Source organism: Prunus persica, chromosome G7, assembly GCF_000346465.2.
Source record: "Prunus persica cultivar Lovell chromosome G7, Prunus_persica_NCBIv2, whole genome shotgun sequence".
In the NCBI taxonomy this organism is placed as follows: domain Eukaryota; kingdom Viridiplantae; phylum Streptophyta; class Magnoliopsida; order Rosales; family Rosaceae; genus Prunus; species Prunus persica.
The window spans coordinates 15,125,991-15,153,618 of NC_034015.1; the positions used below are offsets into that span (position 1 = coordinate 15,125,991).

At 36.7% G+C, this 27,628-nt stretch overlaps 4 protein-coding genes across 5 annotated transcripts; 3 read left to right on the forward strand and 1 right to left on the reverse strand.

The window, feature by feature from the left end:
• LOC18771447 lies at window positions 11,889-14,336 on the forward strand. The gene is made up of 5 exons (XM_007204415.2): window positions 11,889-12,293; window positions 12,481-12,671; window positions 12,792-12,825; window positions 13,105-13,733; window positions 13,949-14,336. Exons 1-5 carry the CDS (start codon window positions 11,948-11,950, stop codon window positions 14,249-14,251), a joined length of 1,503 nt encoding a protein of 500 aa, XP_007204477.2. The 5' UTR covers window positions 11,889-11,947; the 3' UTR covers window positions 14,252-14,336.
• Window positions 14,429-17,408, forward strand: LOC18771489. The gene is made up of 5 exons (XM_007204271.2): window positions 14,429-15,175; window positions 15,533-15,726; window positions 15,919-15,952; window positions 16,041-16,660; window positions 16,903-17,408. The coding sequence occupies exons 1-5, from the start codon at window positions 14,866-14,868 to the stop codon at window positions 17,155-17,157; spliced, it is 1,413 nt and encodes a 470-aa protein (XP_007204333.1). The 5' UTR covers window positions 14,429-14,865; the 3' UTR covers window positions 17,158-17,408.
• Window positions 19,670-24,020, forward strand: LOC18771349 (DAZ-associated protein 1). Of its 2 annotated transcripts, XM_007202036.2 has the most exons (14): window positions 19,670-19,937; window positions 20,123-20,254; window positions 20,372-20,461; window positions 20,708-20,773; window positions 20,938-21,003; window positions 21,159-21,244; window positions 21,358-21,403; window positions 21,621-21,675; window positions 22,311-22,387; window positions 22,526-22,673; window positions 22,771-22,898; window positions 22,982-23,086; window positions 23,351-23,494; window positions 23,625-24,020. In XM_007202036.2, the coding sequence occupies exons 2-14, from the start codon at window positions 20,237-20,239 to the stop codon at window positions 23,685-23,687; spliced, it is 1,092 nt and encodes a 363-aa protein (XP_007202098.1). In that variant the 5' UTR covers window positions 19,670-19,937; window positions 20,123-20,236; the 3' UTR covers window positions 23,688-24,020. The 2 variants fall into 2 exon arrangements, with proteins under 2 accessions (XP_007202098.1, XP_020424185.1); XM_020568596.1 differs by lacking the exon at window positions 19,670-19,937 and having other exon boundaries at window positions 19,945-20,254.
• On the reverse strand, window positions 23,687-26,514 carry LOC18769182. Its single transcript, XM_020568595.1, has 4 exons — window positions 25,849-26,514; window positions 25,173-25,539; window positions 24,933-25,014; window positions 23,687-24,782 (listed from the first exon to the last, which is right to left on the reverse strand). Exons 1-4 carry the CDS (start codon window positions 26,375-26,377, stop codon window positions 24,576-24,578), a joined length of 1,185 nt encoding a protein of 394 aa, XP_020424184.1. The 5' UTR covers window positions 26,378-26,514; the 3' UTR covers window positions 23,687-24,575.

Here is a 27,628-nt window from a genome sequence, read left to right on the forward strand (position 1 = left end):
TGATGCCTTAGTGAAGCCACATAATAGATTGTTATCAAACAAACGACAAGAATCATAGTAGCATGGGAATTGTCTCAGTTATAAATTCCCACTTGGAGTCAATTTTAACCCAAGTGGTGTGATCAGTGGGGGCAGCTGCCCACTTTGAATAAACCTTTAGCCCTAGTGTTGTCGTTTATCCTCTCATATATAATCAATAAACTATCTTTAATTAATTAATAATTGATGCCCAAACACCACGTCAAGTCAAGAAACCAACTTCTTTTTTAATTTGTTTTAGTTTTATTATCTCATTTTACAATTTAAATACAATTTTGTTATGAAAATAAGTTAAAAAGTAAATGGTTCAACATAAAAAATGAGTATAAGATGACTAATCACATAAAAAATGGAACAGAATTATCAACTTTTAGAATCTGATCAGGGGTTAAAGAAAGTAGGACAGATTAATTAATAATTTTCTACTACTTTTCTACGATGATTCGTAGAAAGAATTTAAGGAGATCCAAAAGAAGACGGTGGACTACTTCTTTTGCTTGCTCTTTGTATTTGACGTTGACTAGTAAAATAAAATTTAAAGTAATATGAAAAATTCTTGCTTTATTTTTCTGATATCTTGTTCACACATTGCTATCTTCTTCTTATTTTTGTTTTTGTTTTTGTTTTTCTTTTTAACTCGTCTGGTGAGTTGGATTATATAGTTGAATATGATTTATAATATTAGTCAAATATTTGGTGGCCTAAAAACAATATAAATTGATTATGTCTAATCCTACTTAGCTAAAAATAGTAGGGTTATGAGAGCACTTCCACTCCTATAGGCAAAGACAAGGTAAGGGTTATCACTAATCACATGAATAGTGGCAGCCCTTGCAATTTTGTTTCTACCCTTATATGCTAAGGCAAAAGCAATTACTATTCACATGAGATATGAGGAGATAAATTTGTATAGAGTTTTTGGTGTGGAAGTAAAGAATATGGCTAGGTATGTATTTTTTTCTATTTTTTTTGGTTGCTGACGTCAGTATTGTGTCATTTTGACCAGGGAGCAGCTTAGGCTAAACTTGTCTGTGGGCTCGTGGGATCCACCCTTTGCCCAGGCTGGAGTTGGCGCGGTGGAGTTGTATTATGGCCATTGGGCCCCCTCCTGCCTGGATTGAAGATGTGCGCTGGAAGTGCTCTGAATCCTGCTAAAAGGTTGAGATTAAGTTGGATTGGGTTATATCTAATCCTACTAAGCCATGTTATAACACATTTCAATTAATCCAACCTCTTAATAATGTGTAGTACCAAACACATACTTAAATTAGTGACATCATTTCTAATCTGATGCAATCCAATTCTACCCTACTATCCAATCCAATCTAAATAATATTAAAAAAAAGGCCAGGAATAATTGGTAGGTGTGCATTTCCTTCGAAGCCTCTGACAAGTTTCTAAGTAGATAATACAAGGAAGGGCCTTACTGTAGAGTGATGAGGAATATATGCGGGGTCAAATGAAGGCAACCTTGTAAAGTCTTGGTCATTCCTGATAAATAAAGAAAAAATATCATTGTCCCACAAAAGAGAAGACTCCACACTACTAGTTTCACAAAACTTATTTTAAGTTTACGCGTCAAAGAATTCTAAAAAGGGACTTGGCCATTTGACATCTAACCACCACAGCTGATACTGCAAGTACTTCTAATGTGGTTGGCTCTGAAAGTAGCTTTCACAAAAGGCAATTCTTTAGTCATCTCTCGAAGGCTCTCTTGTTTGGGTTAAAATCTTATGTCACATATGTCCTCAAATGGGGACTAGGGTGAAGCCATATACGTACCTTTAGAAGTGATGGTTGATATAAGGAAAAAAAAAAAAAAAACCTGCTGGAGGAAAAATGTTATTGGTAATTGAATTACAGCAAATATGTTGAAAATATATCCAGCACAATAAATGGAGACAACTCAAATAGCGCATCAAATTTTAAGTGGCGTTATTTTAGAGATCTGCAAAATATAAAACATGACACAAGAAACTTGATTACGTAATGTGCTTGGACTTAGTCTAATGATTTCAAAGCAAGAAAAAAATGGATTTGAAAGGTAAAAATCAAAACGTTTCTTGCAAAACGTGAGTGATAGCTTAGTCTTTACACGACAGAGTGACGTAGCAAAGCATTATAAATATTGATCAGAGCATGACCCTGAAACAACACCAAAAAGAAGTCTTAACACCATTAGGCCTGCCCTCTTTTGCTTCTGAAACTATGGCTGCCTACGAATTTTGCAGTAACTTTCTGGTGCTGAGACCAAACAAAGCGAATCCAATCAAGCTCTTACGCTTCTTATGGTCTGGCTACATAACAGACGGAGCAGATGCTATGATAGAGTGCCCAAAGAGGGAGCAGGAAGAAAATCGCAAACATAAAGTGGTTATCTTTCTGTCTCTCTTAGTGCAAATGATTTTGTTATGGATCGCCAAACCCTTGAGATGTATTGGTTCAGCGTTCGAGTGGCTTCTAAACCTTCCCTCTAGTAACCAAAACTGGCTTGGGCTTATTCATAATGTTTTACACGGTTAGTCGTCCCGAAGTCCCATATCTGCATGTTATTGCTTTGCATGCAACTGTCTCATCATTTTTTTCTTCCCTTTTTTGTACTGAAAATTGCATGTAATCTACCACAAAGAATACTTTGCATTGACCACATGATTTACCACAAAGAATAGCTATTTGACCACCTCTCTAATAGGGAGGAAAAAACTTATGTGGGTATGTTCTTGTCACATGATGTTGTAGAGTGGCAAAATAACATCATGTGACAAGAAAAAACTTACGTAGGTTTGTTTTGTTAATTAGATTATTTAACCGCTTTATAAAACAAACCCACATAAGTATTTTTCTCTTAATAATAAGAGGTAAGACATATATAACTAGATTCATCTCTATTAAAGTAGAGTAAATATTCATTTAAAAAATATATATTATTATACAAACTTAATTATAATATATATAACATGGATTTTGTTATATAGTGTTGTCCATGAAAAGATTAATTATTTGCGAAATGGAACGAATCATTGCCGTACAGGTAATCTAAAGCAAGATAGAGAATCGCCAAATTTCATGTCAGCTATTGGACATACAGACAAGCGAGTGAAGTTGGACAAGACCATAAGCCGGAAAGATAGCAAATATTATGGAGCACTCTCTGCCATGGCTGCTAAAATAGCGTATGAGAACGAAGCCTTCATTAAAAACACAGTGGAAAATCATTGGAAGGTAGAATTACTCTTATATTAAGAATACGTATATCAATTGCGCAAAGACAATAATCTTATAATTGATCTTGTAAGAATGTTCATATCTAACAATATGTTGTAAATTAAAGAGATTATGGAGAGAATTGAGATAGAGAGAAGGCATAGAAGCCTGATATTTCATTGAATGTTTTCTGTCTCCCTTTGCAGGCAAGAGGGTTGCCTATTTATAGGCATGTTAAATGGCACCCGTGAATAAAAGAGAAGACATAATGATGTTTCTACCCAATTATCACTGTTCACCTTTTGACTATGTGGGCTTCACCCATTCTACTTTACAACACTCCCCCTTGGAGACCACATGTCCCTAGATTGGTTGCCTCATTAAAACCTTGCTTGGAAAAACCCAGTGGGAAAAAACCTAAGCGAAGGAAAAAGAGTACAACTTTATTTGGGACATAAAGGTAATACGCTCATGTTGCCTCGTTAAAACCTTGCTAGGAAAAACCCGGTGGGGAAAAACCCTAGTTGAAGGAAAAAGAGTACAACGCGCATATGTCCTGTGTTAGAGGACTCTTGAATGCTCCCCCTGATTTTGCATGCTCCAACTTGATTTCTTGCAGAGTTGTCGTAAGCCGATGCTATGCATTAACTTTTGGAATGTACATTTCGGCAATGATTTAGTGAAGAGATCTGCCAGGTTATCGCTTGAGCGGATTTGTCTGACTTTGATTTCTTGACTCTTCTGGAGCTCGTGTGTATAGAAAAACTTTGGTGATATGTGCTTAGTCCTGTCACCCTTGATATGTGTATAGAAAAACCTTGCCAGTAAAAACCCAGTGGGACAAAAAACTGTTCGAAGGGAAAAAGAGTACATAACCATGTGTAACATAAAATTCTGTGTATATTGACATGCGTGTGACACTGCCTCGTTAAAACCTTGCCAGGAAAAATTCAATGGGATAAAAACCTGGACGAAGGAAAAAGAGTACAGTGTGAAAAGGTATTTATTGACAGCACGCTCCCCCCCTGATGAATATCTCCCCCTGAAAACTTCATGACTAGCTTTTTCCAGTAAGCGACCATAGAGATTTTCAGAGTCCGCATATCTAATAATACTTGGGCTATTTATAAGTTCACTCAAAAATATGCCCGTATATGGTGTTATGCTTAGATAGCATCAAATATGCCTCACATCATCCCAAAATGATGGTGATGGAGTTGAGCTCTATCTGGAAAATACGATGTACGGTCCAATATACTTCCGGAAAATCCTGAAAGTGTCCAACGGATAATCATCATAAAAATGCTTCAATACTTTCTTAGTATAAGCGAGAATCTCGTTGGCATAATGCTCGATCTTTGAGTCGAGACAAATATTTCTTAAGTTCTTCAGAAGCTTGAATGTGTTGCAAACATATTATAATCAATGTACTCACTGAGGCAATTTATGCACATTAGTATTGAGTACAGATTTTGTGCTTCAGGCACATGTCCTTCAGGGACTCGCTTCATGCAATTTCAATCCTTTCAAGGATTTTGTTTAAAGGGATTAAACTTTATGACACATTATATAGCTTTTACCCAGCTATTTATACATCTTTAGGGAATCGCTTCTGGCGATATGCTCCGTGCATTTAATAACCCTTAAAGATAACATGTTGGTCTCCGTAAATGTGCAATAAGGAGGCACAATAGAATCTGTAAATATGGAGAAAACCCAACATTCCTTGTTTCTGCCAGAAACACTGTGTCATACAAAGTAGGTATATTCCCTTTTATTCCGAACACTCAAGTATAAATTTCAGTATTAACATCTTTTGGGGTTCGTACTGTGGGTTTGTTCGTTCACGTTCATTCTCACCTATAATGGAATTGCCTCATTCCATTTTGGCCAATAATATTGTCGACATTTAATAATTGAACGTAGTTCTAATCAACACAGCCCATTGATGATTTGAGTAGCTACTCCAAAACTAAAAATTGTCATTCATGAATTCATGATCCCACCATTCTCATTTGCATGTGCATGCATCAATTATAAGCATTTCTTTGCTTTTGGGTACCCAAGCCATTTCAGGGGGCTTTTATTATGTAAGAATGTGGATTATAACCTCCAATGGAGCGTTATTTTACAGTAGGGCGTGGATATTCTCCATTTAGGGAGTTGGAACATTTAGAACCCATATATTTGTCATGCTGCAGGCATGCCACAGATTAATACATACATGTCAATTAATTTATGGGACTTTAACCCATATAATTTGCTACGCATTAGGCGTGCATAATATCAATATTGACATGTTAAAGGATTGTCCTTTCGGGACTTCAATCCACATCATTTGCTACGCAACAGGCGTGCATCATATTGATCACTGCTATACCCATATTCTGTTCTTATGAGACTTTAATATGTGCAGTGTATTATCAATGTATCCAACTTGCAATCTGTAAAATTTGCGTTAATAATTCATGGATACATACAAGCCATTCTTTTGGAACGGACTTATCTCCCTATTTGGTTACCTTTCAAGATAAAATATCAAATAAGTATATAAGCATAAAACAACACAAGTATTGCTTACATCCTTAGGTGGGAGAAACTTTTCTCAAGTATCATTCAAGCTCGTATCGGCCCAGTAAATATAATGTAGCGCTTGATGATCTAGTTATATCCTGCAAGAGCAAAAATCACAACTCTTTTGCCTCTGTTAAAACAAATAACCCTCAGAGTTAGGATCACTTCATGGACTCTTTCTTCAGATGTTCATTCTAAAGGAATAAAGTCTCTTATGAACAGAGAGTTACAAAAAGAGAAAAAATGCAAAAAAAATGTGATATTGATTGCAAGGTAAGGTAAGCAATCAGGGAAAGAAGCTGGTGGGAGCGGACAATAAGCTCTCATTTCTCCTAGTCTAGAAGGACTTCCGGAGATTAGAGCATAAGATCGCCTTCACAGTTTCCTGATGTAGCAGAAACGTGATCAGGGATAGTCTCGCTTCCTTAATAGATGATCAGAGATAGTCTTGCTTCTCGGGCATATTGAGTGATCACTGATAAGAAAAATAAGTAGATATCGCATCACTAGGTATGGAGAAAACTGGATGTCTTCTGCAAAGAAAATTTTGTTAGTAACACATTTATACACAAATATGAGGAATAGATAGAACCGGTGAATTTCAAATTAACCATAGGAAAATTGCGAGATTCTCGGAGTGCTTTTGAAAAAATAGCTCCGTGAAATCCGCAAAGCAAGATCGGCTTTGACGAAAATAATACTTGGAAACGCCGAAAGTGCCGACAAACATTAATGGAGGCCGTGTGAAGTTTTGGAATCTGAAAAAGAAAGGAGAATATGGGGATCTTAGATAATATTGGGATCCTGGAAACTGTAGCCATATTTTATCCTATAGATATTGCCTTTGCAAAACTTGATTAGAGCAACTGCATTTCAACTCAACTTCCTTTATTTTCTGAAACTTTAGTTTTTCTAAGACTTTCTTCGAAACCTTCTTAAAATGGCTTCCTATTCTTCCAGCCCAAATTATTTCAATTTAAATGATGCTCCCACAACAACCAGTGACGCCAAAGTTTGGCGTCCCTCCTTTGTATCCCAAAATCGTCATCTCACAGTTAATGATTCTGTGATGATGAATGATGCTACTGCTGTCATAGTAGTTAGGAATTTCATTACTCCAATGGATGAAATGCTGTTAACAGGGAGGTCTGAGGAAGAGGCTATTGATGACTCAATGGCTTCTAGCATTCAGAGTGCTGCTTCTGTTTCTAACATGGCTGATCGTTTGCGTGCTAGAGCAAACGAGGTTCAGAAGCTAACAACTGAAAATTCGTTTCTTCAAAGGATGCTTCATGAGTCTCAACAGGAGGTTGAGAAACTTAAAGGAGAGAATAATGCCTTGTTGAAACTGGTGAGTTCGTACTCCGTTGATACACTGAGAAGGCTAGACATGCTGCAGGTCTCCAATGAAAGAATTTTGGGAGACCACGAGAGGCTTATGGCTAAGCTTAAGAGGCGTCGTCCTCTTCCGTCAGAGGCTTCCAGAACATGATGTAATTTTATAGATTTTACAGGGCCTGCACCTTCATTGCAGGTGGAAAAATCTATATGTTGTATGCTCCTTTCCTGTTATAATAATTGCACACATTCTTAAATTTGCATCTGTGGTTTTTATGTCTTTTCAAAATGACGGTTTGGAACCTTGTGCCTTATAGGTTCAAATAACCACATCGACTCTCTCAAATTTCATATTTCAACGTATGGGAGCCCGAAACTTTTGGCCTGGTCTAAACACAAACTCAGAATTTATTCTCCCTTTTCAAATGGACATGAAATATGAATTGAGTAAAAGCCACGATAATATTGTAATATAGTAGTGAAGAGCATTAACTACTATATACCCACAAACTCAAGTTCGGGATCTCTCATACATTTGGATCCATGGGCTTCCAGCCCAGATATAACAAAATATGTGGGGAGCCTCAATTCATCATTTGAGGTTTATACTGATATTATCCATTTCACGGTGTATTCTTAACAACCGGAATTCACAAAATATATTTCTTCCTTGAGGTGTCGATTATAACATAATCAAACTTTATTAAATTCATCATTTTCTTATGTCAAAGAAATATGTGGCGTACCACAATCTGTAATAATACCTCAAGGGTTGTCCATTTAACTGTTGGAACTTTAGGTTCTCAACACTGTTAGATTTTAAACTTCAGGCCAAAATCACATATTCTCATGGTATGGACATTCAATCCCCTTAGATTTTGAACTTCGGGCCAAAATCACATATTCTCATGGTATGGACATTTTTACAATTTTCTGTACATATTTCTGGACTTCAAGCCCTTACATAATTGTCCATGTTTTGAGGAACTTCTGGCATCTCATTTAATTGCTCATCCATGAGTTTAAGGAACTGCAGGTTCCCTTTTGAATATAGTGACGGTTTACCCAAAATGGTTAATATTTATGCATACGTCACTATTCATGTATACGGTACTATTCATCAAGTCATGAATACGTATCTATTCATGTGTACAGTACATTTGCCAGTACAGTTATTATTCATGTGTACGGCACTTTTAACCAATACGGTACTGTTACATCATCAAGGAACTCTAGGTCCTTATTTACATGTCAAGGATCAAGGATCTTCAAGTTCGATCTCTTGTTTACAAGTATAGTACTGGAGAGACTGCCAGCTCTCATATCATTATCATCATCAAGGATTTTCAGGTCCTGATGTAATTGTATGATGAGGATCAAGGAACTTCTGGTCCTGATCTGCATACTGTAAAAACTCATCATACAGCACAATTAATCCATAAAATAAATTGCTGATAAATAAATTACTGGTATGGACGATAAACCCGCACCATACTTTAAATAAATGTAAATGTGCGGTAAAATAAATTCATAAATTAAATTGCTTGCTGTATGGACGTTAATCCCGCACCATACTTTAAATGAAAGTAAATGTGCAATAAAGTAAATTCATAAAGTATGAGGGTTAATTCCACATCATACTTTAATAAAGTAAATATGCTTGTATGGGCACTAATTCTGCTTCATACTTTTAAATAAAAGTAAAGGAATGGACGATAAACCCGTGCCACCCTTTTAAATAGATACTGTTGTATGGGTAATAAACCTACACCATACAGTAAATAAAATAAATATGGAGATAAAATCACCACTAAAAATATAAAAGGGTGAAACCGACAATTATTTGTGGGTTCTTAACAACACCACGATCAAATAATATATATGCTGTCAACTTGAATTGCCTCCCCTTTTTTTTCCGGTGGAATTCCTCTCAAAACCAGAGGAAATAGGAAACAATATAATATTATTACATTAATATATGTAACTAGAAAAGTTGAGACAAACCATAGTGCTAGTCTGCCTTCACGTTTGTCTACTCCATAATTTCGTAAATAAAATGGATGAACATGAACCTGCACAAGTTTCTCCTGTACACCTTTACTTGCTTTTTATGATCCATATAATTATATAATATTAAAATAATAGAGAAGATAAGGGAGCAGAGATCTTATCGCTTATTCTTTCGGTGGGTTTTGCTGTTCTCATCAAAAGATGCTTTAGCACTTTCCTTGGGTCAGTGGCTAAGAAAAATTTGTGGACGAGAAGAAGGGTGCTGTGCCAATAATCTCAGCACCCAAAGCTGTGCCCTTGCTGAGTGATCATTTCCTTCAAAAGCTTCCAGTGGGCATCTTCTCTTTGTCCCTAAAGAATGTCGCTGATTCAGTTTGGTTTACTTGGTCATCCTTATTCTCCTTCCAACCGGAAAGCGTTCGTTTAGGCCTCTCTGGAGCGACCTCCTCCTCCTTTTCTCGAGTCGCAGCCTCAGCCTCGCTGTGCTTTCTCTTCTTCCCCATTACTTTTGTTGAATAATCTGAGAAAGAGTTGGGGGGGCTATCGGAGCGGAGGCTTCTGCCATTGCAGCTCTGTAAGCCTTGTGTTATTTGCAGAAGAGAGCAAAAGGTTGGAGCTTTGATGGGGAGCTTATTAAAGGAGATGAGGAACGGTGGCCACACAGTGGTTGATACTTGACTTGGGACTTGGATCTGGAGCATCCATTATTGGGCATGTGGATGAAAGAGAAACTCATTATTGCAGAGTCTTGCTTTCTTATCAGCAGGCCAAAGATTCGGTTCCAGGAACCAAAATTGGGAGGAGGTGCATAGAGTTGTGAGGAGAGAAAGAGAGAGAGCGTTGAGGCTCTGAATTTAGAGATAGAGAAATCGTGCTGATAACGTGTTGTAAATTAAAGAGATTATGGAGAGAATTGAGATAGAGAGAAGGCATAGAAGCCTGATATTTCATTGAATGTTTTCTGTCTCCCTTTGCAGGCAAGAGGGTTGCCTATTTATAGGCATGTTAAATGGCACCCGTGAATAAAAGAGAAGACATAATGATGTTTCTACCCAATTATCACTGTTCACCTTTTGACTATGTAGGCTTCACCCATTCTACTTTACAACACAATAGTATATATTTTTGTAATCTGGTGTAGATGGAACTAATTGAGTTCAACAACTTTCGGAATTGTAAGATAAGTCCTTCTGAATCTAATCACAGAAGTTATTACTATATACTAGTGATGTTCATGCCCATGGATATATATTGATGGTCTTCTTCCAGGGCCCGGTCGGAGAGGACCTGTGTAAAAAAATGAAAGTTGAGCATGAGAATTGTCCAAGCACCTAACTGCAATCTGGGAGCTCATAAGAAGCATTACCAATCAAACGACAAGAATCATTGTAGCATGAGAATTGTCTCAGTTATAAATTGCCACTTGGAGTCAATTTTAACCACACAGTGATCAGTGGGGGCAGCTGCCCACTTTGAATCAGCTTGTAGCCCAAGCGTTGTCGTTTATCCTCTCATATATATAATCAAGAAACCATCTTTAATTAATAATCGATGCAAAACACCACGTCAAGTCAACAAACCAACTTTTTTATTTTTATTTTCTTTTATAATCTCATTTTACTTATGCAATTTAAATACTATAATAACAATTTTCTTATGAAAATAAGTTAAAAAGTAAATGGTTTAATATAAAAAATAAGTATAAGATGACTAATCACATTGTGCTGAATTCATGGATCCGCATGCCCTTATTCAAAAAGGCGGTAGGTGGAACATAATCATATATTATTAACTTTTAGAATCTGATCAAGTGTTCAAGAAAGTAGGACAGATTAATAATTTTCTACTACTTTTCTACGATGATTCCTAGAAAGAATTTATAAGGAGTCCCAAAAGAATAAGGTGGACTAGTTCTTTTGCTTGCTCTTTTGTGTTTGACATTGACTAGTAAAATAAAATTTAAAATAATATGGAAAATTCTTCGTTTGATTTTTCTGATATCTTGTTCACACATGACTATCTTCTTCTTCTTTTGTTTTGTATTTCGTTCTTTTTTAGTTCGTTTGGTCACTTAGATTATGTAGTTGGATATGATTTATAATACTAGTTAAATATTTGGTGGCCTAAAAACAACATGAATTAGATTATGTGTAATTCTATTAAGCCAAATGTAGTAGGATTATGAATCCTATTAATTAGAAGCTTGAGATTAAGTTGAATTGAGTTATATCTAATCCTACTAAGCCATGTAATAACACATTTCAATTAATCCAATCCCTTAATAATATGTAATACCAAACACATAATTGAATTAATATCATTGTTTTCAATACGATGCAATTCAATTCTATCGCATAATCCAATTGAATTCCAGTAGTCTTCAACAAAAGGCCAGGAATAATTGGTAGTTGTGCATTTTCTTCGAAGCCTCTGACAAGTTGCTAAGTAGATAATACAAGGAAGAGCCTCACTGTAGAGTGATGAGGAATATATGTGGGGCCAAATGAAGTCAACCTTGTAGAGTCTTGGTCATTCCTGATAAATAAAGAAAAAATGGCATTGTCCCACAAAAAAGAAGATTCCACACTACTAGTTTCAAAAAACTTAATTTGAAGTTTACGCGTGAAAGAAGTCTTAAAAAGAACTTGGCCATTTGACATCTAGCCACCACAGCTGATACTGCAAGTACTATATATAGACTACTTCTAATGTGGTTGAGAGCACAGAAAAAAATAAGCACTGCAAACTCAACCAGTAAAAGAAGTCGAAGATACATTCTCTCATGGCTTGTGACAAGCCTTTCTGTAATCACATGCTATTGAAGCCTAAGGATGTGGGTTTCTCTGATCTGCTTCACATCTTGTTTTCCAAACACTTACAGAGAAGAAGATTTTGTCACTCTTCTGAGCAGACCGAGCATGACCTTGATGAGTTTTGTCACTCTTCTGAGCAGACCGAGCATGACCTTGATGAAGGCAGATGGCTTATATTTCTGTCTATTCTGGTGCAAAAATTGCTGCGATTTGTCGCTGCGCCAATGGCAGCTATTGGCTGGGTGATCGAAATGTGCTTGAATATCTTTTCAAGCAAACAAAACATGGTTGGACTGCTGCAAAATTTTCTGCGAGGTAATAGTTCGCTTCCTTTTCATTTTTCTCATGCATGCAATTGGTATGATTAATTATTAATTCAATTTCATATGGTCAGTAAAGAGCTTAATGTAAATGTCTTCTTCCCGTAACAATCTTTTACTTCCTCCACTCCTCGAAAATAAGCATGTCATAAATGGAGACTAATATATATATACACGCACAGATAAGGGAATGCCAGGTAAAAGCTCAAGAACGTTCGTGTCGTTTATTGGACATCTGGACAAGCGAGTAGAGCTCGACAGAAACATAAAATTTACAGATGGCAATTATAATGCAGCACTTTGTATGATGGCGTCTAAAATATCTTATGAGAACAAATTCTACATTGAAACTACGGTCCAGGATCACTGGAAGGTATGGCAATTTACAACTTCAATTAGTTTTTGCTCCAATATGCTTCCGTATAATTTTAATAATTGTATGATTAATTGTAAAACTCTGCCTTTTTGTTTTGTTTTCCCCTTCTTTTGGCAGATGGAGTTCTTGGGCTCTTACGAATTTTGGAATGGTATGAGAAATAACTCAAATTGAAAAAAGTAGAATTATATCCCACTCATACATTATATATGCTATTTGACAAGTTTCAATATCTCAACCGTGCAATCAAAGATGAATATTGTCTTAAACTCGATAATTTAACATCTACACATGAATAGTTAATATAACATGTCAGATTGTTCGATAATTTCATATATGCACATGATAGCACATGCCTAGATATATGTGTGCATATATATATTACTTCAAAATCAAAACTAACTGAAATCATTATTATTGTCTTTGGCAGATTATCAAGAAAAAGCTACAACACAAGCCTTTGTGCTTCGTGACAGAAGTGATGATCATGACACTATTGTTGTGGCCTTTAGAGGCACTGAACCCTTTGATGCGGATGCATGGTGCTCTGACTTTGACATCTCTTGGTATCAACTCGAAGGAGTTGGAAGGATCCATGGTGGATTCATGAAAGCTCTAGGTTTACAAAAGAATGTTGGTTGGCCCGAGCCGGAGGAATTCAAACAAGACAATAGCCACCCAGCTTTAGCTTACTATGGCATTAGGGATATACTGAAAAAGCATCTGCTTGAAAATGACAAAGCAAGATACATAATAACAGGGCACAGCTTAGGTGGGGCACTAGCAATTCTCTTTCCTGCAGTTTTAACATTTCACAATGGAAAGGATTCAGATCTGCTGTTAAAGAGGTTGGAGGGAGTTTATACATTTGGACAGCCAAGAGTTGGAGATAAGGATTTTGGACGGTACATGGAAGAAAAAATGATAGAGCATAAGATTAAGTACTTTAGGTTTGTCTATGGCAATGACATCGTGCCCAGGTTGCCGTATGATGACAAGGCCCTAATGTTCAAACACTTTGGGACTTGCCTCTACTATAATAGGCAATACGAAGTTCAGGTAACAACTGGTTTTCTCTTATCAAATTCAAGTAATGGTGAAGGAATCACATTTGTAGACTGCATAATAAACAACATATTTAATAAACGCAAGGCCCACTTATGGAGGGAGGAGGGTTGTGCCTCTGGCTATTTTAAAAATGTACACCAATGTGGTACAAATAGTTTTACGCTTAAAAGAAACGTGTCTTAATTAACTTTACACAACATGTGCAGGTTCTTCCGGAGGAGCCAAACAAGAACTATTTCTCTCCAATGGAGGCAATTCCCATGATGATGAATGCTTTCGGTGAGCTGATAAGAAGTTTCACCATTCCATATAGGTTGGGACTGGACTACAAAGAAGGGCCCTTGTTAAAAATGTTCAGGCTAATGGGTCTGGTAATGCCAGGAGCAGCTGCACATTGTCCACAAGATTATGTGAATGCCACCAGGTTGGGATCCTCACATGTCTTCCTCTCCCACCCAACCATTATCTATGAAAACCAAATGTCGAAATTCAAATTTCCCTTAAATTAATGGCATTTGAATTTTGATATTAGTAATAAATTCCCCATCAATTAGTACACTATTTTATAAATGTGCTTCGTGGTACTAATTCAAGAATTAATATCCCAATTTACTCGTATAAATAAATTATTAGAATTAAATGGTTATCTAACACAGTCACCTTATTAAAATTAAGAATAAAACAAAAATAATCATTGCCTTTTTCTGTTTCTTTGGTTCTATCGATCAATTCTAGTAGACCCATCACATGTGTCCAATTTTATTACTGCATGCCCCATTACTGAAAATGCGTGTAACTTTTCTAATTGTTGCAGTTTGATGCTCCTCTCGCACCAACCAAGTTTCCAATATCAAGTCAAACTTTAATATATAAGATAAGATTTCCAATCTCATCTTGGGTATAGAAATTTCGAGTCTTATAGCAAATGGGTCCATTTTCAATCAATAAGCTACAGCTATTGAATTAATCAACCGCATCAAACCCACCTAAGAAATATTAATAGTAATTATTATAACCTAGCTACCATCTCTCTCTAATCTCTATATAAAGTCTTAAGTAAACATATATCTTCCACCAAAGCAACAAAGAATAATAATATATCCTCAGCCAAAGCACAAGAGCCATGGCCTGTAACAAGAGCTTTTCCAGCAATTATTTTCTGTTGACGCCAGAAGAAGTTGGCTTCTTTGATCTGATTCACATTTTGTTCTCCACCACCAAGTTTAAGGAAGGAAATAAGTTTTTAGATATGTCTAAGGTAGAGGAGATCAACTTCAGGCGCAGATGGTTTATATTTCTGTCCATTTTGGGTCAAAAATTTATGCAGTTTGTGTCAAAGCCACTCTCAGAGCTGGGGTCGGGGATCGAAGTGGCTTTGAACCTTATAGCAAGCAACCGCAATGTGTTTGTGCTCATGCTCAATTTCCTCCGAGGTTGCTTTGCTTATAACTTTCCTCTGTTCATAATTACTACTCATATTTTGGATGAATCTAGCTAATGACTTGAAGTTTAGATTGAGTTCCTTTTTTTCTTCTTCTAAAATTGCATGGTTCTTTTGATTATGTTAGTAGTTAATAAGAAACTATGTTTGTAAAGTATATATATTTAATCAGAGTGATTTGTTTACATGCTCTTCTCTGTTTGATTATAATTACATATATTTTGCAACATTAGTAGCTTTGTATTAAAAAAAAAAAAAGGGAAAAGTAATTAGGACAGGGAATGTGCAGCTCTTTCACTATCTTTGGTCTTTGCTTCGATTAAAATGTGACCCGGGTGCTGTTTTTAAGGGAGGGCGGTAAAGCCAGATAAAACATCGGCAACATTTCTGTCATTTATAGGGATTATAGACAAGCGGGTGGAGTTGGACAGTAGCATCAAACATGATGATGCCAACTACCATGCAGCACTCTCTGCGATGGCTTCTAAAGCATCATATGAAAACAGTGCATGCATTGAAACTATTGTCAAGAATCACTGGAAGGTATATAGCTTATTAGCAGTTTGATTAATTGTTTTGATTCACAGTCTGATAGAGACGAATCAATTTGATTAATGATTTCGATTCACAGTCTGACAACATAAGTAAATCTGACAAGAGAACATATCCCGTTTGTGTACAAGTATTAAGTATTGAATTTGATTTTAACACCAAAATGCAATTGATCTTGAGCAGATGGAGTTCTTGGGATTTTATGACTTCTGGAATGGTAAGGAGTAACCTACACTCTGTAAGTTGCATTAATTTCAAATTGGCCGCATGATATATAATTAATGATGATTTTGCTTTCTACATAGATTATCAGGGAAAAGCCACGACACAAGCCTTCTTGCTTCGTGACAAAACTTGTGACCAAGACACAATTGTTGTGGCCTTTAGAGGAACTGAACCCTTTGATGCAGATGCATGGTGCTCTGACTTTGACTTCTCCTGGTATGAGCTTTACGGGGTTGGCAAAATTCATGGTGGCTTCATGAAAGCTTTAGGGTTACACAAGAATGATGGTTGGCCTAAGGAAGAAGTCAAACAAGATGGTAATCCACCCCGACCCCGAGCTTACTATGCCATTAGGGACATGCTAAATAAACTTTTGAAGCAAAATGATGAATCAAGATACATAGTGACAGGCCATAGTCTCGGTGGGGCTCTAGCAATTCTGTTTCCAGCGATTTTGGCTATGCATGATGAGGCATGGTTATTGGAGAGATTGAAGGGGGTATATACATTTGGGCAGCCAAGGGTAGGAGATGAGAAATTTGGAGAGTTCATGGAAAAACAATTGAAAGAGCGTCGCGTTCCATATTTTAGAATTGTTTATGGTAATGATATGGTGCCTAGGTTGCCTTTTGATGACAATGCCTTGATGTACAAGCACTTTGGGACATGCCTCTACTATAATAGGCACTATGAAGTGAAGGTACGTAAGCACATCAAAATTCCTGTCACAAACTAAAATCAAGACTAGAGCAGCTTGCATGAAAGTGCTTTTAACAATCCCAAAAACGCTTTTAGATAACTAAATACGTTCTTTCATAATAATCCATAGAATTAGATTACAAATTATTATTTTTTTATACGCAATCAAAAATACTTATACACAGGCCCTAGACTAGATTTCTTTATATATTAATTAATTTTTTTGAAGCTTCACGTATGCAGATTGTTGAAGAAGAACCATATAGGAATTACTTCTCACCATTGGGCGCAATACCCAAGATGATAAATGCTTTCTGGGAGCTGTTTAGAAGCTTCACTATTTCATACACCAAGGGATCAGGCTACAAAGAAGGGTGGCTTCTAATTATTTTTAGGATAATTGGTTTGGTACTTCCAGGCGCCCCAGCTCATAGCACCCAAGATTATGTTAATGCCACCCGTTTGGGATCATCGGACGTCTTCGTCCCACCTAAATGACATGATAGTCCTTAAAAGTTTGAGCAGGACATAAAGATCCTTAATTAGAATAACTGTGTGATTTTGGTAACAAATAAGCTTAAGGTTATAATTTTGTCGAACTGATATAATCTGGGATGTTGAAGTTTGTAGCACTCTGGCTCTCAGTCTTGGTAAATTTTCTATTTTGAGAGTCAATTACAAGTCTTGTGCAATTGGCATACTCGTGTGTCACTGGCAGAACCAAAAACGAGGAACACGAACAAGTCTTGCAATTATCAACATATAACTTTTGAAGTAGTCTCTCGAAGACTTCTTTATTCCATATATAGCTTTTTAGGTCCTGTTTGGGTTAGAATCTTATCACATATGTCCTCAAATAGGGACAGAACCAAAATATTGTTCTGTATAAATACAATTTTTGGACAGGGACGGAGCCATATCCATTCCTTGAGAAGTAATAGTTGAAATTAAGGGAAAAAAACACCTGATGGAGGAAAATATTATTGGCAATTGAGTTACAGCAAATATTATTTGAAAATATATTCAGCACGATGAATGGAGACAACAAAAATTGCAAAGACAACTCAAATAGCGCTTCAAATTTTAAGGATCTGTAAAATATAAAACATGATACATCAAACTTGAAGTTAGTCTAATGATTTGAACGCAAGAAAAAATTGGATTTGAAGGGTAAAAATAAAAATTTCCAAGAATCAAAAAGTAGTGTACCGTGGAAAGCGTTTCTTGAAAAACATGAGTGATAGCTTAATCTTTACGCAGACAGAGTGACGTAGCAAAGCATTATAAAATATTGATCAATGCATAACCCTGAAACACCACCAAAAAGAAGCCTAACACCATTAGGGCCTGCCTTCTTTTGCTTCTGAAACTATGGCTCCCTGCGAATTTTGCATTAACTCGTGATATTTTTAATGCTACATAAGTCACATGAAACATGAGTATTGTATGAGCCCAAAACCCTCTTGCAACTGCACCCTTCCAGTGCAATTCAAATTTGCCTCTGCTAAAGAAACTTCAAGGCATGTACTGGTAGTGGTCCTGCCTACAGAGAACAACTGTGCCAATAAATCTTGAACTACAAGGAAAAATTCTTTTGGCGACCACCACATTTGGGTGTTCAACAGAAGAGGAAAACGCAGCGAAGCGGAAGAGGAGAGCCAGAGCAACGTCAAAGATGATAAGGGCAGTCTCGATAGCGACTTTGTTATTTAGCGGCACCTCTTTAGAATTCGCTATTTTGTGCCAACAAACGAGCGTTTTTTTAAGCCCCAAATTCTCTAATCTCATTTAACTGAACAAAGGGCTGCACCAAACATGGGTTATGGGTCTCATTTAAGCTATCCAATCCAAGTCAATCTAAAAAGGTGTACCAAACAGACCCATGATGGATTACATTTAACTAGGAACCAGACCAGCCCACCCCTTTGTTTCTCTTCCCATCTCAAACCAAGTTCCAAAAAGCCACCACCTTTCTAATTTCTTTCTCTAATACCTACTCATCTTACCAGGCTTCCAAATTGTAATAACCTCCCTATTCTATAACAAAATTGTAAATTGCCTTTTATATTGAAGTGTACAAACATTAGATAGACATTTTTTAATCATTGTTATTATGCTTGATATTTGAAAGGTTTACACTTCAATGATTCAAAACTCACGTTTCGCTTTGTGTGACATAAAAAATGTTGCCTCAAAGCCTCACCTTTGAAAACAATGATTGCATGTTTACTAATCAATTGAATTGAAGATGAATTGAATTGAGGAGAATTAGATTTTAAATTTCTATTGAAGTTGTTTACTAAACTATATGGATTGAGAATAGTTAGATTCCGGATTCTTCCTGAAGTTGTTTACTAAACCATATGGAATTGGGGTAGAAGTGGTATTAATTACTAAAATGTCCTCGTTGTTAGGTTAAAGTAGATGACAAATTTGAAATTTTAAAAATTGTGTGAAGATATATTGGGTAAAAAAGATGAATTCTTAATGAGTTAGTTCTCTAGGAATTAGAATACTACATCCCACCAAAGAATTGAATTCCTTCAAAATTAGGAATTCAATTCCTAATTGTGTGGGCCCCACTTACTTTTTAATTCAATCCTCCAAATGTGAAATTCCTTATGAAAATTCCAATTCTTGATTAATAAATACACCATTAATTATTTTATGTTCTTTATTTTCCTTATTTATTATTTTATATGTATTTTATGGGAATTAATGTTATTTGTAATGTTGTTTATTTCATAAATTATTAACAATAATATTATTGTTACACTTTTTCAGATTTTTAAATTATATATATAAACTTTTACACTTTGACACTCGAAAGGAAAATTCATGATTCCGTCACTACATGTATTTGAGGTTGTCTTGTGTCGAATACCCTTCATTGTCTAAATATAGTCTGTATAAAAATAAAAGTAAAAAGACGTGGTAAAAATATTGGGGGGTATAATATTGTGAAGTTTTAAAATGGTGATCCATGCTAGACAATGACATGCAGCTGAATAAAGACCACGGTGGTCCTTCACCCACCCGATATCTGCCCTCTATCCACACGACCACAAACCGGAAGCTGTTTTTAAAAGACAAGGACCGCAGATCAAACTCGGCCCAATTTGTGTTGTGTTCTTCAAGGTTCGAGCGGCGCGAGCGAGCTAGCGAGAAAGAGAGAACGCGCGTGCGCGAGAGAGCAGAGAGGGAGGGAGGAGAGAGAGAACGCGAGAGCGTGGTCAGGTCTAGGGTTTTGGAAAAATCCCAGAGATTGATTGCACAAGGTTAGTGAGCGCGTAAATTGAAGAAATTTCATGCCCTATTTTTCGTGTTTTCTTTAATTATATCCCAATTTTGTTTGAGCTGTAGCCTAGAATTTAAAACAGAAAAAGCAAAAAGTCGAAAATGGTGAGTTTGATTTGGTATATGCCGCTTGTGTGTGAGAAAGAGATGTGCTTATCATGTGCAGGGAGCGAGTGTGAGAGATTTATTAGAGAGAGAGTGCTTAGAAGAACAAAAGCTTTCTCTTTTTTCAATTTTAGGGTTTCTCTCCCCCTTTTGGGCTGCCTTCTCCAATTGACTCATGGACCGCAAGCTCGTGGTTAGTTTTTCTTTGTCTTTTTCCTTCTGTGTCTATATTACATTTTGCATGTTTGTTGATGGGTTAAGGGAATTAGTTGGTTTTATTTGAATGGTGTGCTCTGTAATTGTAATTCAGGTTTTGGGCATTCCGTGGGATATTGATACGGAAGGGTTGAGAGAGTATATGAGCAAATTTGGTGAATTGGAAGATTGTATTGTCATGAAGGTTAGCCATTTATCCAACCCTTAATCTAATTGCTATGGAACCCTTGTGGAGATTTTATTCATGAGTGTTCTTCGTCTGCTTTACTACTTAGTTTTATTGATGAATCATTTTTGTTGATGCTTGGTTTGGACGTCGGTTCTTCCCTTGTAGTAGATGGGGATTCTGTTTGTCTGTTTAGTTGATCCATTTTTTGCATTATTTACATTATTTTGGAAATTTATAGGAATTTGTTTCCATGTTTTTTAGGACCGGTCAACTGGTCGGTCTCGCGGGTTTGGATATGCAACATTTGCATCAGCTGAAGATGCTAAGGTGAGTTGGACTAAAATTGTCCACGTATCCTTGTTGTCTGCGCTAAATGATTTCACTATTTATGTGCATTATTGCACGATCGGTTAGTCATTGGAAACATAAATATGTTAAAATCAACTGTCCGTATATCAGATGTCTAATAGCTGACATCTTTTTGGCTACAGAATGCAGCATCAAGTGAGCACTTTCTTGGGAATAGAATGCTGGAAGTTAAAATAGCTACGCCAAAGGTTTTATAAATTCGTAATCAGTATTGTTTTAATCGTTCACATATGTTTATTTCGGTTAGTGATAATTGTCGTGTATGTATTTTGTGCTTTCTATAGCATCAAGGATTTTGTCGGTGGTTCTGCCATTATTCATTTTTTATGCTTTCTTTTTCCAGGAGGAGATGAGAGCACCTGCAAGAAAAGTTACCAGGATATTTGTTGCAAGGATCCCACAAGTTGTGACAGAAGCCACCTTCCGAAGGTAGTTAAATATATTGTTGTTACTGCAATAATGATTTTTTCTTGACTTTTTTTAACACTTTCATGTATCATGATATGAAATTAACCTGATGTTGCTTTCAATTTCTTTTGCAGTCATTTTGAGAAATATGGTGATATAACAGATTTATACATGCCGAAGGTTCTCTATCCATCTTTTGGTCCAAATCACATTAATTAAGACGTTATAATTGCTTAATTATTTTTGTGTTTGACTTTTACTATAAGTCTTGTAAATATGTGTATGGGTATGTCTATACATTGTACGTGCACACGCCCACCAAGTCAAACATTTATATTTGCAGTTATTGTTGGGTTGGACCCAATATCATATGGTTCTTATAAATGTGTTGTTTCAGGATCAAGGCTCAAAAATGCACCGTGGAATTGGGTTTATAACATTTGAAAATGCAGGTCAGACTGTCTCACATATCCTTCTATGCTTTGCATTATGCATAATGGCAACTAACTTTTTTCCATTTGAATTTAATTCCCCTGATGGCACATTAAGTTTTTAATTTGCGTTTACTTGAGCTTGCAATAAACATAAGTTCATTTGTGGTGATGAGGGAAAAGCATGTGGTAATGAGATAGGGGATAAATAAAGGTTAGTGATAGTTGTTGCATGGAGGAGAGATGCTTTGTCAAGCATATTTGATTACATTGCATCTTCTTTTCAACAGCTTATACATATGAAATTATTTAAAATATTGATGTGTTGTTTTATTTTACCATTCATTTTAGAGTTTATAAGAAGTGATTTATTTACTTTTATCCAAAATAGGGTTTGTGAACTGTATGAACCTTGTGTTTTTTTAAATGTAAACATGAAAGTTTCTTATTAAATAATTGACTTGTTTTACGTAGATCTATAGGTTTATAAATGCTTGTTCCCCAGCAACATTTAAACTAGCTGTCTTTATCGTCATGAACATAATATCGGGATAGATAGAGAATCTGGAAGCTGATTGTTTGATATTATGCTGTGTGGATGATATCATTTTCTGTGAGGAAAAATATTGAACAAATAAATGTCCTCTATATTGCAGATTCCGTGGAAAATTTGATGGCTGATACTCATGAGTTAGGCGGTTCCACTGTAGTTGTTGATCGAGCAACTCCCAAGGCAAGTTACAGCATAGCCAACCTTTAGCTTTTAGTTTTTTGAATTTATAGTTCTAATTCCGTTCTTTTTAAGTTTAAAATTCTTTTTATAAAGATATCGTTGATTCAAGAATAAAGATATATAATATCTTGTTGTCAGGAAGATGACTTCAGACCAGTTGGCAGAATGGCACAGGGTGGATATGGTGCATATAATGCTTACATCTCAGCAGCAACTAGATATGCGGCACTTGGTGCTCCTACCTTGTATGACCATCCTGGACCAGTACCAGGACCTGCTTTTCCAAGTAAGTGCTTTTACAAGTTACAGAGCATACTGCACTTTAATAATCTTAAGTTATGCTATTTTTATTTATTTATTTGAATCTTGTCGTGTTGGATTAGGAGGGGAATCTGCTCGAGGACTGGGCAAAAAGATTTTTGTTGGTAGGCTTCCTCAGGAAGCAACCGCGGAAGATCTCCGCCAGTATTTTGGGAGATTTGGTCGTATAGCAGATGTCTATGTTCCAAGGGTAAGATAGTATAGATTTATAAATAACCAATTGTATTCATGAAATATTGGAACCTGAAAATGTGCGAATGCTCAATTATGCAGGACCCAAAAAGAACTGGACATAGAGGGTTTGGTTTTGTAACTTTTGGGGAAGATGGTGTATCCGAACGTGTATCACGAAGGTCGCATGAGATTTGTGGACAGCAGGTATTAGATGGAGTTAACTCTCATTTTTTTTGCCTGTTAACTTATGGTTCATTTTTTATCCACCCATGTCAAACTAGTTTTTTGCACGAAAATGAGGGAAAATATGATGCTTTTCTATGAGATCGCAGTTTAGGGATAACCCAACAACATACCCTCATTGTTGTTTCCCTGAAACAGCTGCCAGCACTCTAATTAAGTATAAGCTTATACTTTTCTAAATTGTTTTTTACTCTGTAAAATGAAACTTAATATGTTGTTCTCCAGGTTGCAATAGATACAGCCACACCGCTTGATGAAGCTGGTACCAGTGGAAATTTTGTGATGAATAATGTAGAGCCCTTTGGTGGCGGCTATGGTGGTCCTGTGCGCAGCTATGGCAGGATGTATGGAAGTCTAGATTTTGATGATGTGAGTATATTTTAATTTTGCTGTCATGTGGGTTTCTGTCCAAAAGGAAGTGTTTTTTTTTGTTATTTTTAAGACCAAACTTATTTTCCATGTACTTTTACTAACATACTGCACACTCTTGATATTGCAGTGGGGTTATGGAATCGGCAGTGCGAGACCATCAAGAGCAGATTGGAGGTACAGGCCATACTAGATGTGCAGCTCTGGAAATTTGGCACCAGATCTTAGGAATGTCAACAAAATGCCATGCAGGCTTTGTTAAGTGAATTTATATAAGATTAAGGATCACATCCTTAGCAGACGTCCCCAATAATGATCGTTTGTCAACTTCTGAACTTATTATAGTTGGTTTCCCCTTTCAAACAGATCCATACGTTATTATCCAGTGAAAATATAGGTGGATAGGAATGTCTGAATCTGTAATATTAGCCAGCCGGTGAATTCAGGGATCAGGACCATGGTTCCTTTGTGTAGAAATCGCTATTTTATTAAGTTATTAGATGGATTATTTATGGCTTCTTGCAAAGCTGGGAGGTGTTACATTTTTTATTTTGTTCGGTTACATTTGACTAGTTCTGTTTTCCATTTTCCTTTGCTTATCTTCCCAGTAAGATTTGCGTCAGTTGAATTTTAATTTTGTGTATTTTGAATTTCTGGATCATTCAGGGACATATGTAAGATGAAATCTGGGTGACTCGGATTTGCCAACAAGGATTTATTATTATTATTATTATTATTATTTTTAAACACAACAAAATCCTGTCCTCAAACCATATTCCGAAACTTTGGCACAAACAACAAATGCAGAAAAAAAGACAGCTAAACGTTGGAAAGAAGCCAACCAAATGCCATGGTAAAAGGCCAACTCAAGAGCAAAAAGAGTAGCATTTGAAGTTCTTCTATATACGGTGCTCGCTTTTCGCATACTTAGTTAATGCAGGAGGTTCCTATATACAATACAGGATGAGGTCAAAAGGAAGAAAACTTGACATGGAAGATATTCCTAAGCTAGATTTCAAATCAGAAACTCCAAGGGGTCAGCTGGTGCAATGAATAAATTAGCTGGGAAGAGCACAAGGAATTAGGCAGCATTACGGGTAAAGCAACTGCTCAGGGAACCCCCCCGGACAAGCTTACCGAAGGAAGCAAGCTTTCCGGGAGTTTTCGGAGCTTGATGGCCGTCTTTAACTGCTATTGAGCTTCTCATCTTGTGGGCTTTAACTTGTGCGTTTCTCACCTTCTTCATGATCTTGTCCATTGTCGACGATCTCTTCTTTTCCAATTTCATCTGCAACACCAACTTCATAGTTAGTAAAGGCTGCAAACACTATGGGGGACATATGGAAGAGGCAAAGGTTGCCTTAGTAACCCTGCATATTTGGTAAAATGCAGAAAATGATACATAAATATGAATAAAACATTGCTCATATGAAAGAACCTCAAGTTTTCTTAGTGCTGCTTCAGCTTTTGCCTTCTGCAAGTTCTCCCACGCAGTGATCTTGGCTTCCTCTCTTTGCTTTCTGCATACATCAGAAGTTTTCTTTGGAATATCAATTTACACGCAGAAGAACAAATGAACCAAAAGTGGAGATTTGGCTTAAAGAAAGGAAACTTGTAGATTACAATGTTTTTCTCTGGAGGCTAAAAGGCATAAGAAACTTAGAATTTTAGAACATACCTTGAACTGTTCATAGCTGCCTCTGCAATATTGAAAGATGGAGGTTGGTTTTTAATAGCAATTTTGTCGAAATCATAAACATCCGGGTGTCTTTTCATGACGCTACCACCCCTTCTTGACCCCTTAGTGCCAGTGGCTCCATTGTCAACCTGCACTTCTCTGACCTCTAACTTAGCAAAATGTTCGCGTTGCTGCTCCACAATGGAAAGAAGAGTTGAAGAAGATGGAGCAAATGATGACCTCCTTTTGGGAGGTGGTGGTGAGTGGTGGAGGCAACCATTTGGGGTTATTTGGGTTCCCATATCTCGTTGTGAAACAGCTCGGGAAATCGCTGGTTCCTCACACTTTGTGTTATCAAGTTTCTCATCTGCCACATTTGATCCACAGTAACAAACTCACATATAAGACTAATGTGTTGATAATTAAGTTATGAATCACTTAGAAACCCAAAGAAGCATAACTCTAGAAACAAAATTAAACCCCCAAAACCATTGTGATTAATAAAATATATGTGATTCAAATACATAGTCTGACAACACGGTATACTAAATATTTGACGAGGGAACATTATCCATCCGAGGTGTTCCAACTGTTTTTCATTCAACCAAGTATAATGATATGAAAATTAAGAAGAGTTAAAAAAAAACATGTACTATTGGAGATGGGAAGAACTCACTTTGCAATTCTAACGGTCCAAGCGCACTAGTTGATCTTCCCATTCCTCCACTGCCACCATATAGAAGAGAGACACTTTCAGCTGCCAAAACTCCTGTTGAAAATGGTGAACCAATTGCGAAATTCCTCACGCTGCCGCAGCCATCAAATGCCGGATTTGCAGGCGAAAAATTCGAACAGTACACAGCTCCGGGAGGCACAATTGGACCACTCTTGGACTTAGGCCTCCTCTGCTGACCATGACCATGAGAATGTGAATCATTCTTGTTGCTTTCACAGCCATATCCGAGAAATGGGCTGCAAATCCACCTCTCTGCATCTTCCCATTTTGAAGGCACAGTCCTCCCACCATTGCTCAGCCCCATCAAAGAAGTGCTGCCATGGATGGCATGCCTCTGTCCACTGCTTGTAGGCAACGGCACACGCTCAGAGCTCCAACCCTTTTGGCCTCCAATTCTACTGCCATGAAAATCTGGCCCTCCTATGCTTGGAAATGGACCCAAATCATGAGAAACAGAACCTCTCTTCATGTGGAAAAACTGGTTCTTGAGTGTAGACTTGGTGATGATCTTTTCTTAGTGTACTTTGCTCATTTTCAGCAAGGAACATGTTGAAGGCCAAGTTACTATGCCTTGTCTTTGACACAGCTGTAGTTTTGGCCTTTTTGGGCCTGTTATTTTGGCGGGGTGGCTATTTCTTTGTGTCCTTCAATTTCATTGCATTTGGAGTCTGGACCACTCAAATTCAGTCATCAACTTTGTTATAGCTGCCAAACTTGTAAATCAAATCAAAGACACAGAGTTTGACAGTGGGGAAGTAGACAAACTGAGCATTAAAGGCTTGGTATCGTTTGTCCAAATTTAGTGTGGATAGCTCACTATTTCTTTCCCATCCCTGACCTACAGGCTACAGCCTAGGTAGGTAATTTTTTTGTTTTAAATATTTTTTCGCAAGGCATCTCAAAATGTGCGGTTCAGATTTTTTGTATTAAAATGGCTACACTCACCAAATTTGTTTATCAGATTTTGTATCATCAAGTGATACGATAGTATCTCATTTGTTCAAATTTGAGCTCATTCTGAGTTTCGGTTATTTTGAACACGTTTGGTGTTGAATTCCTACTATTTGTGCAAGTATACTGTTTGTGTGCTGCTCAATTGTGACATGTACTTGTAGCATTTTATTATATTCTTTTTCTATTTTCGGTTTCTTCTGCGAAAGTCTTGCTGGCAGGTCGGTGATCCAGACACCAGACATCTTGATGGTCATGTGGGCAACCTCCACCTGGAGAATGGGCTGCAGTAAGTCATGGTGGGATGGGCCAATGTCATCTAAATTTAATTTTTCATTTTCAAAATCACAAAACCTCGGATGTAAAGATGAATGTTCTTAACTAAATGAGTTAGAAACTCATTGCCATTTATCATTCTTACACAAGTCTAACTTCTGTAAAACATATAGATGTACCTCTAATATGTTTTTGTACTATTTATGTCACATTTGTTTTCTTAATTTATGAAATTGTTTAAGCTGCGGGAGAATTTGTACAAAATTTCATAACAACCGTCTACGCATGTTTTTTTTTGCTTACATCATGCTTATTTCTAAACAATCTGTCATTTCCGGTTTAAGAAAAGGAAAATGCTAGGCTTATCACATTTTTCTTATCACATTGTGTGCCACATCTTTAATAAAGATGGCCCCCATTGTATTGGTAGGATTCATCTCTATTAAGAGTGTACATAATTGTGCATAAAAATGTGGTAGGCTTAGCATTACCT

Coding starts and splice junctions, on each gene's coding strand:
- LOC18771447 (XM_007204415.2), top strand. CDS start 11,948: ATGGCTTGTGACAAGCCTTTCTGTAATCACATGCTATTGAAGCCTAAG. Junction 12,672..12,791: donor CGGTCCAGGATCACTGGAAG/GTATGGCAATTT, acceptor TTCTTTTGGCAG/ATGGAGTTCTTGGGCTCTTA. Junction 12,826..13,104: donor CTCTTACGAATTTTGGAATG/GTATGAGAAATA, acceptor TGTCTTTGGCAG/ATTATCAAGAAAAAGCTACA.
- LOC18771489 (XM_007204271.2), top strand. CDS start 14,866: ATGGCCTGTAACAAGAGCTTTTCCAGCAATTATTTTCTGTTGACGCCA. Junction 15,727..15,918: donor TTGTCAAGAATCACTGGAAG/GTATATAGCTTA, acceptor GATCTTGAGCAG/ATGGAGTTCTTGGGATTTTA. Junction 15,953..16,040: donor ATTTTATGACTTCTGGAATG/GTAAGGAGTAAC, acceptor CTTTCTACATAG/ATTATCAGGGAAAAGCCACG.
- LOC18771349 (XM_007202036.2), top strand. Junction 22,899..22,981: donor CAGATGTCTATGTTCCAAGG/GTAAGATAGTAT, acceptor TCAATTATGCAG/GACCCAAAAAGAACTGGACA. Junction 23,087..23,350: donor ATGAGATTTGTGGACAGCAG/GTATTAGATGGA, acceptor GTTGTTCTCCAG/GTTGCAATAGATACAGCCAC.
- LOC18769182 (XM_020568595.1), bottom strand. CDS start 26,377: ATGAAGAGAGGTTCTGTTTCTCATGATTTGGGTCCATTTCCAAGCATA. Junction 25,015..25,172: donor GCAGCTATGAACAGTTCAAG/GTATGTTCTAAA, acceptor TGATGTATGCAG/AAAGCAAAGAGAGGAAGCCA. Junction 24,783..24,932: donor CAGCACTAAGAAAACTTGAG/GTTCTTTCATAT, acceptor TTGGTGTTGCAG/ATGAAATTGGAAAAGAAGAG.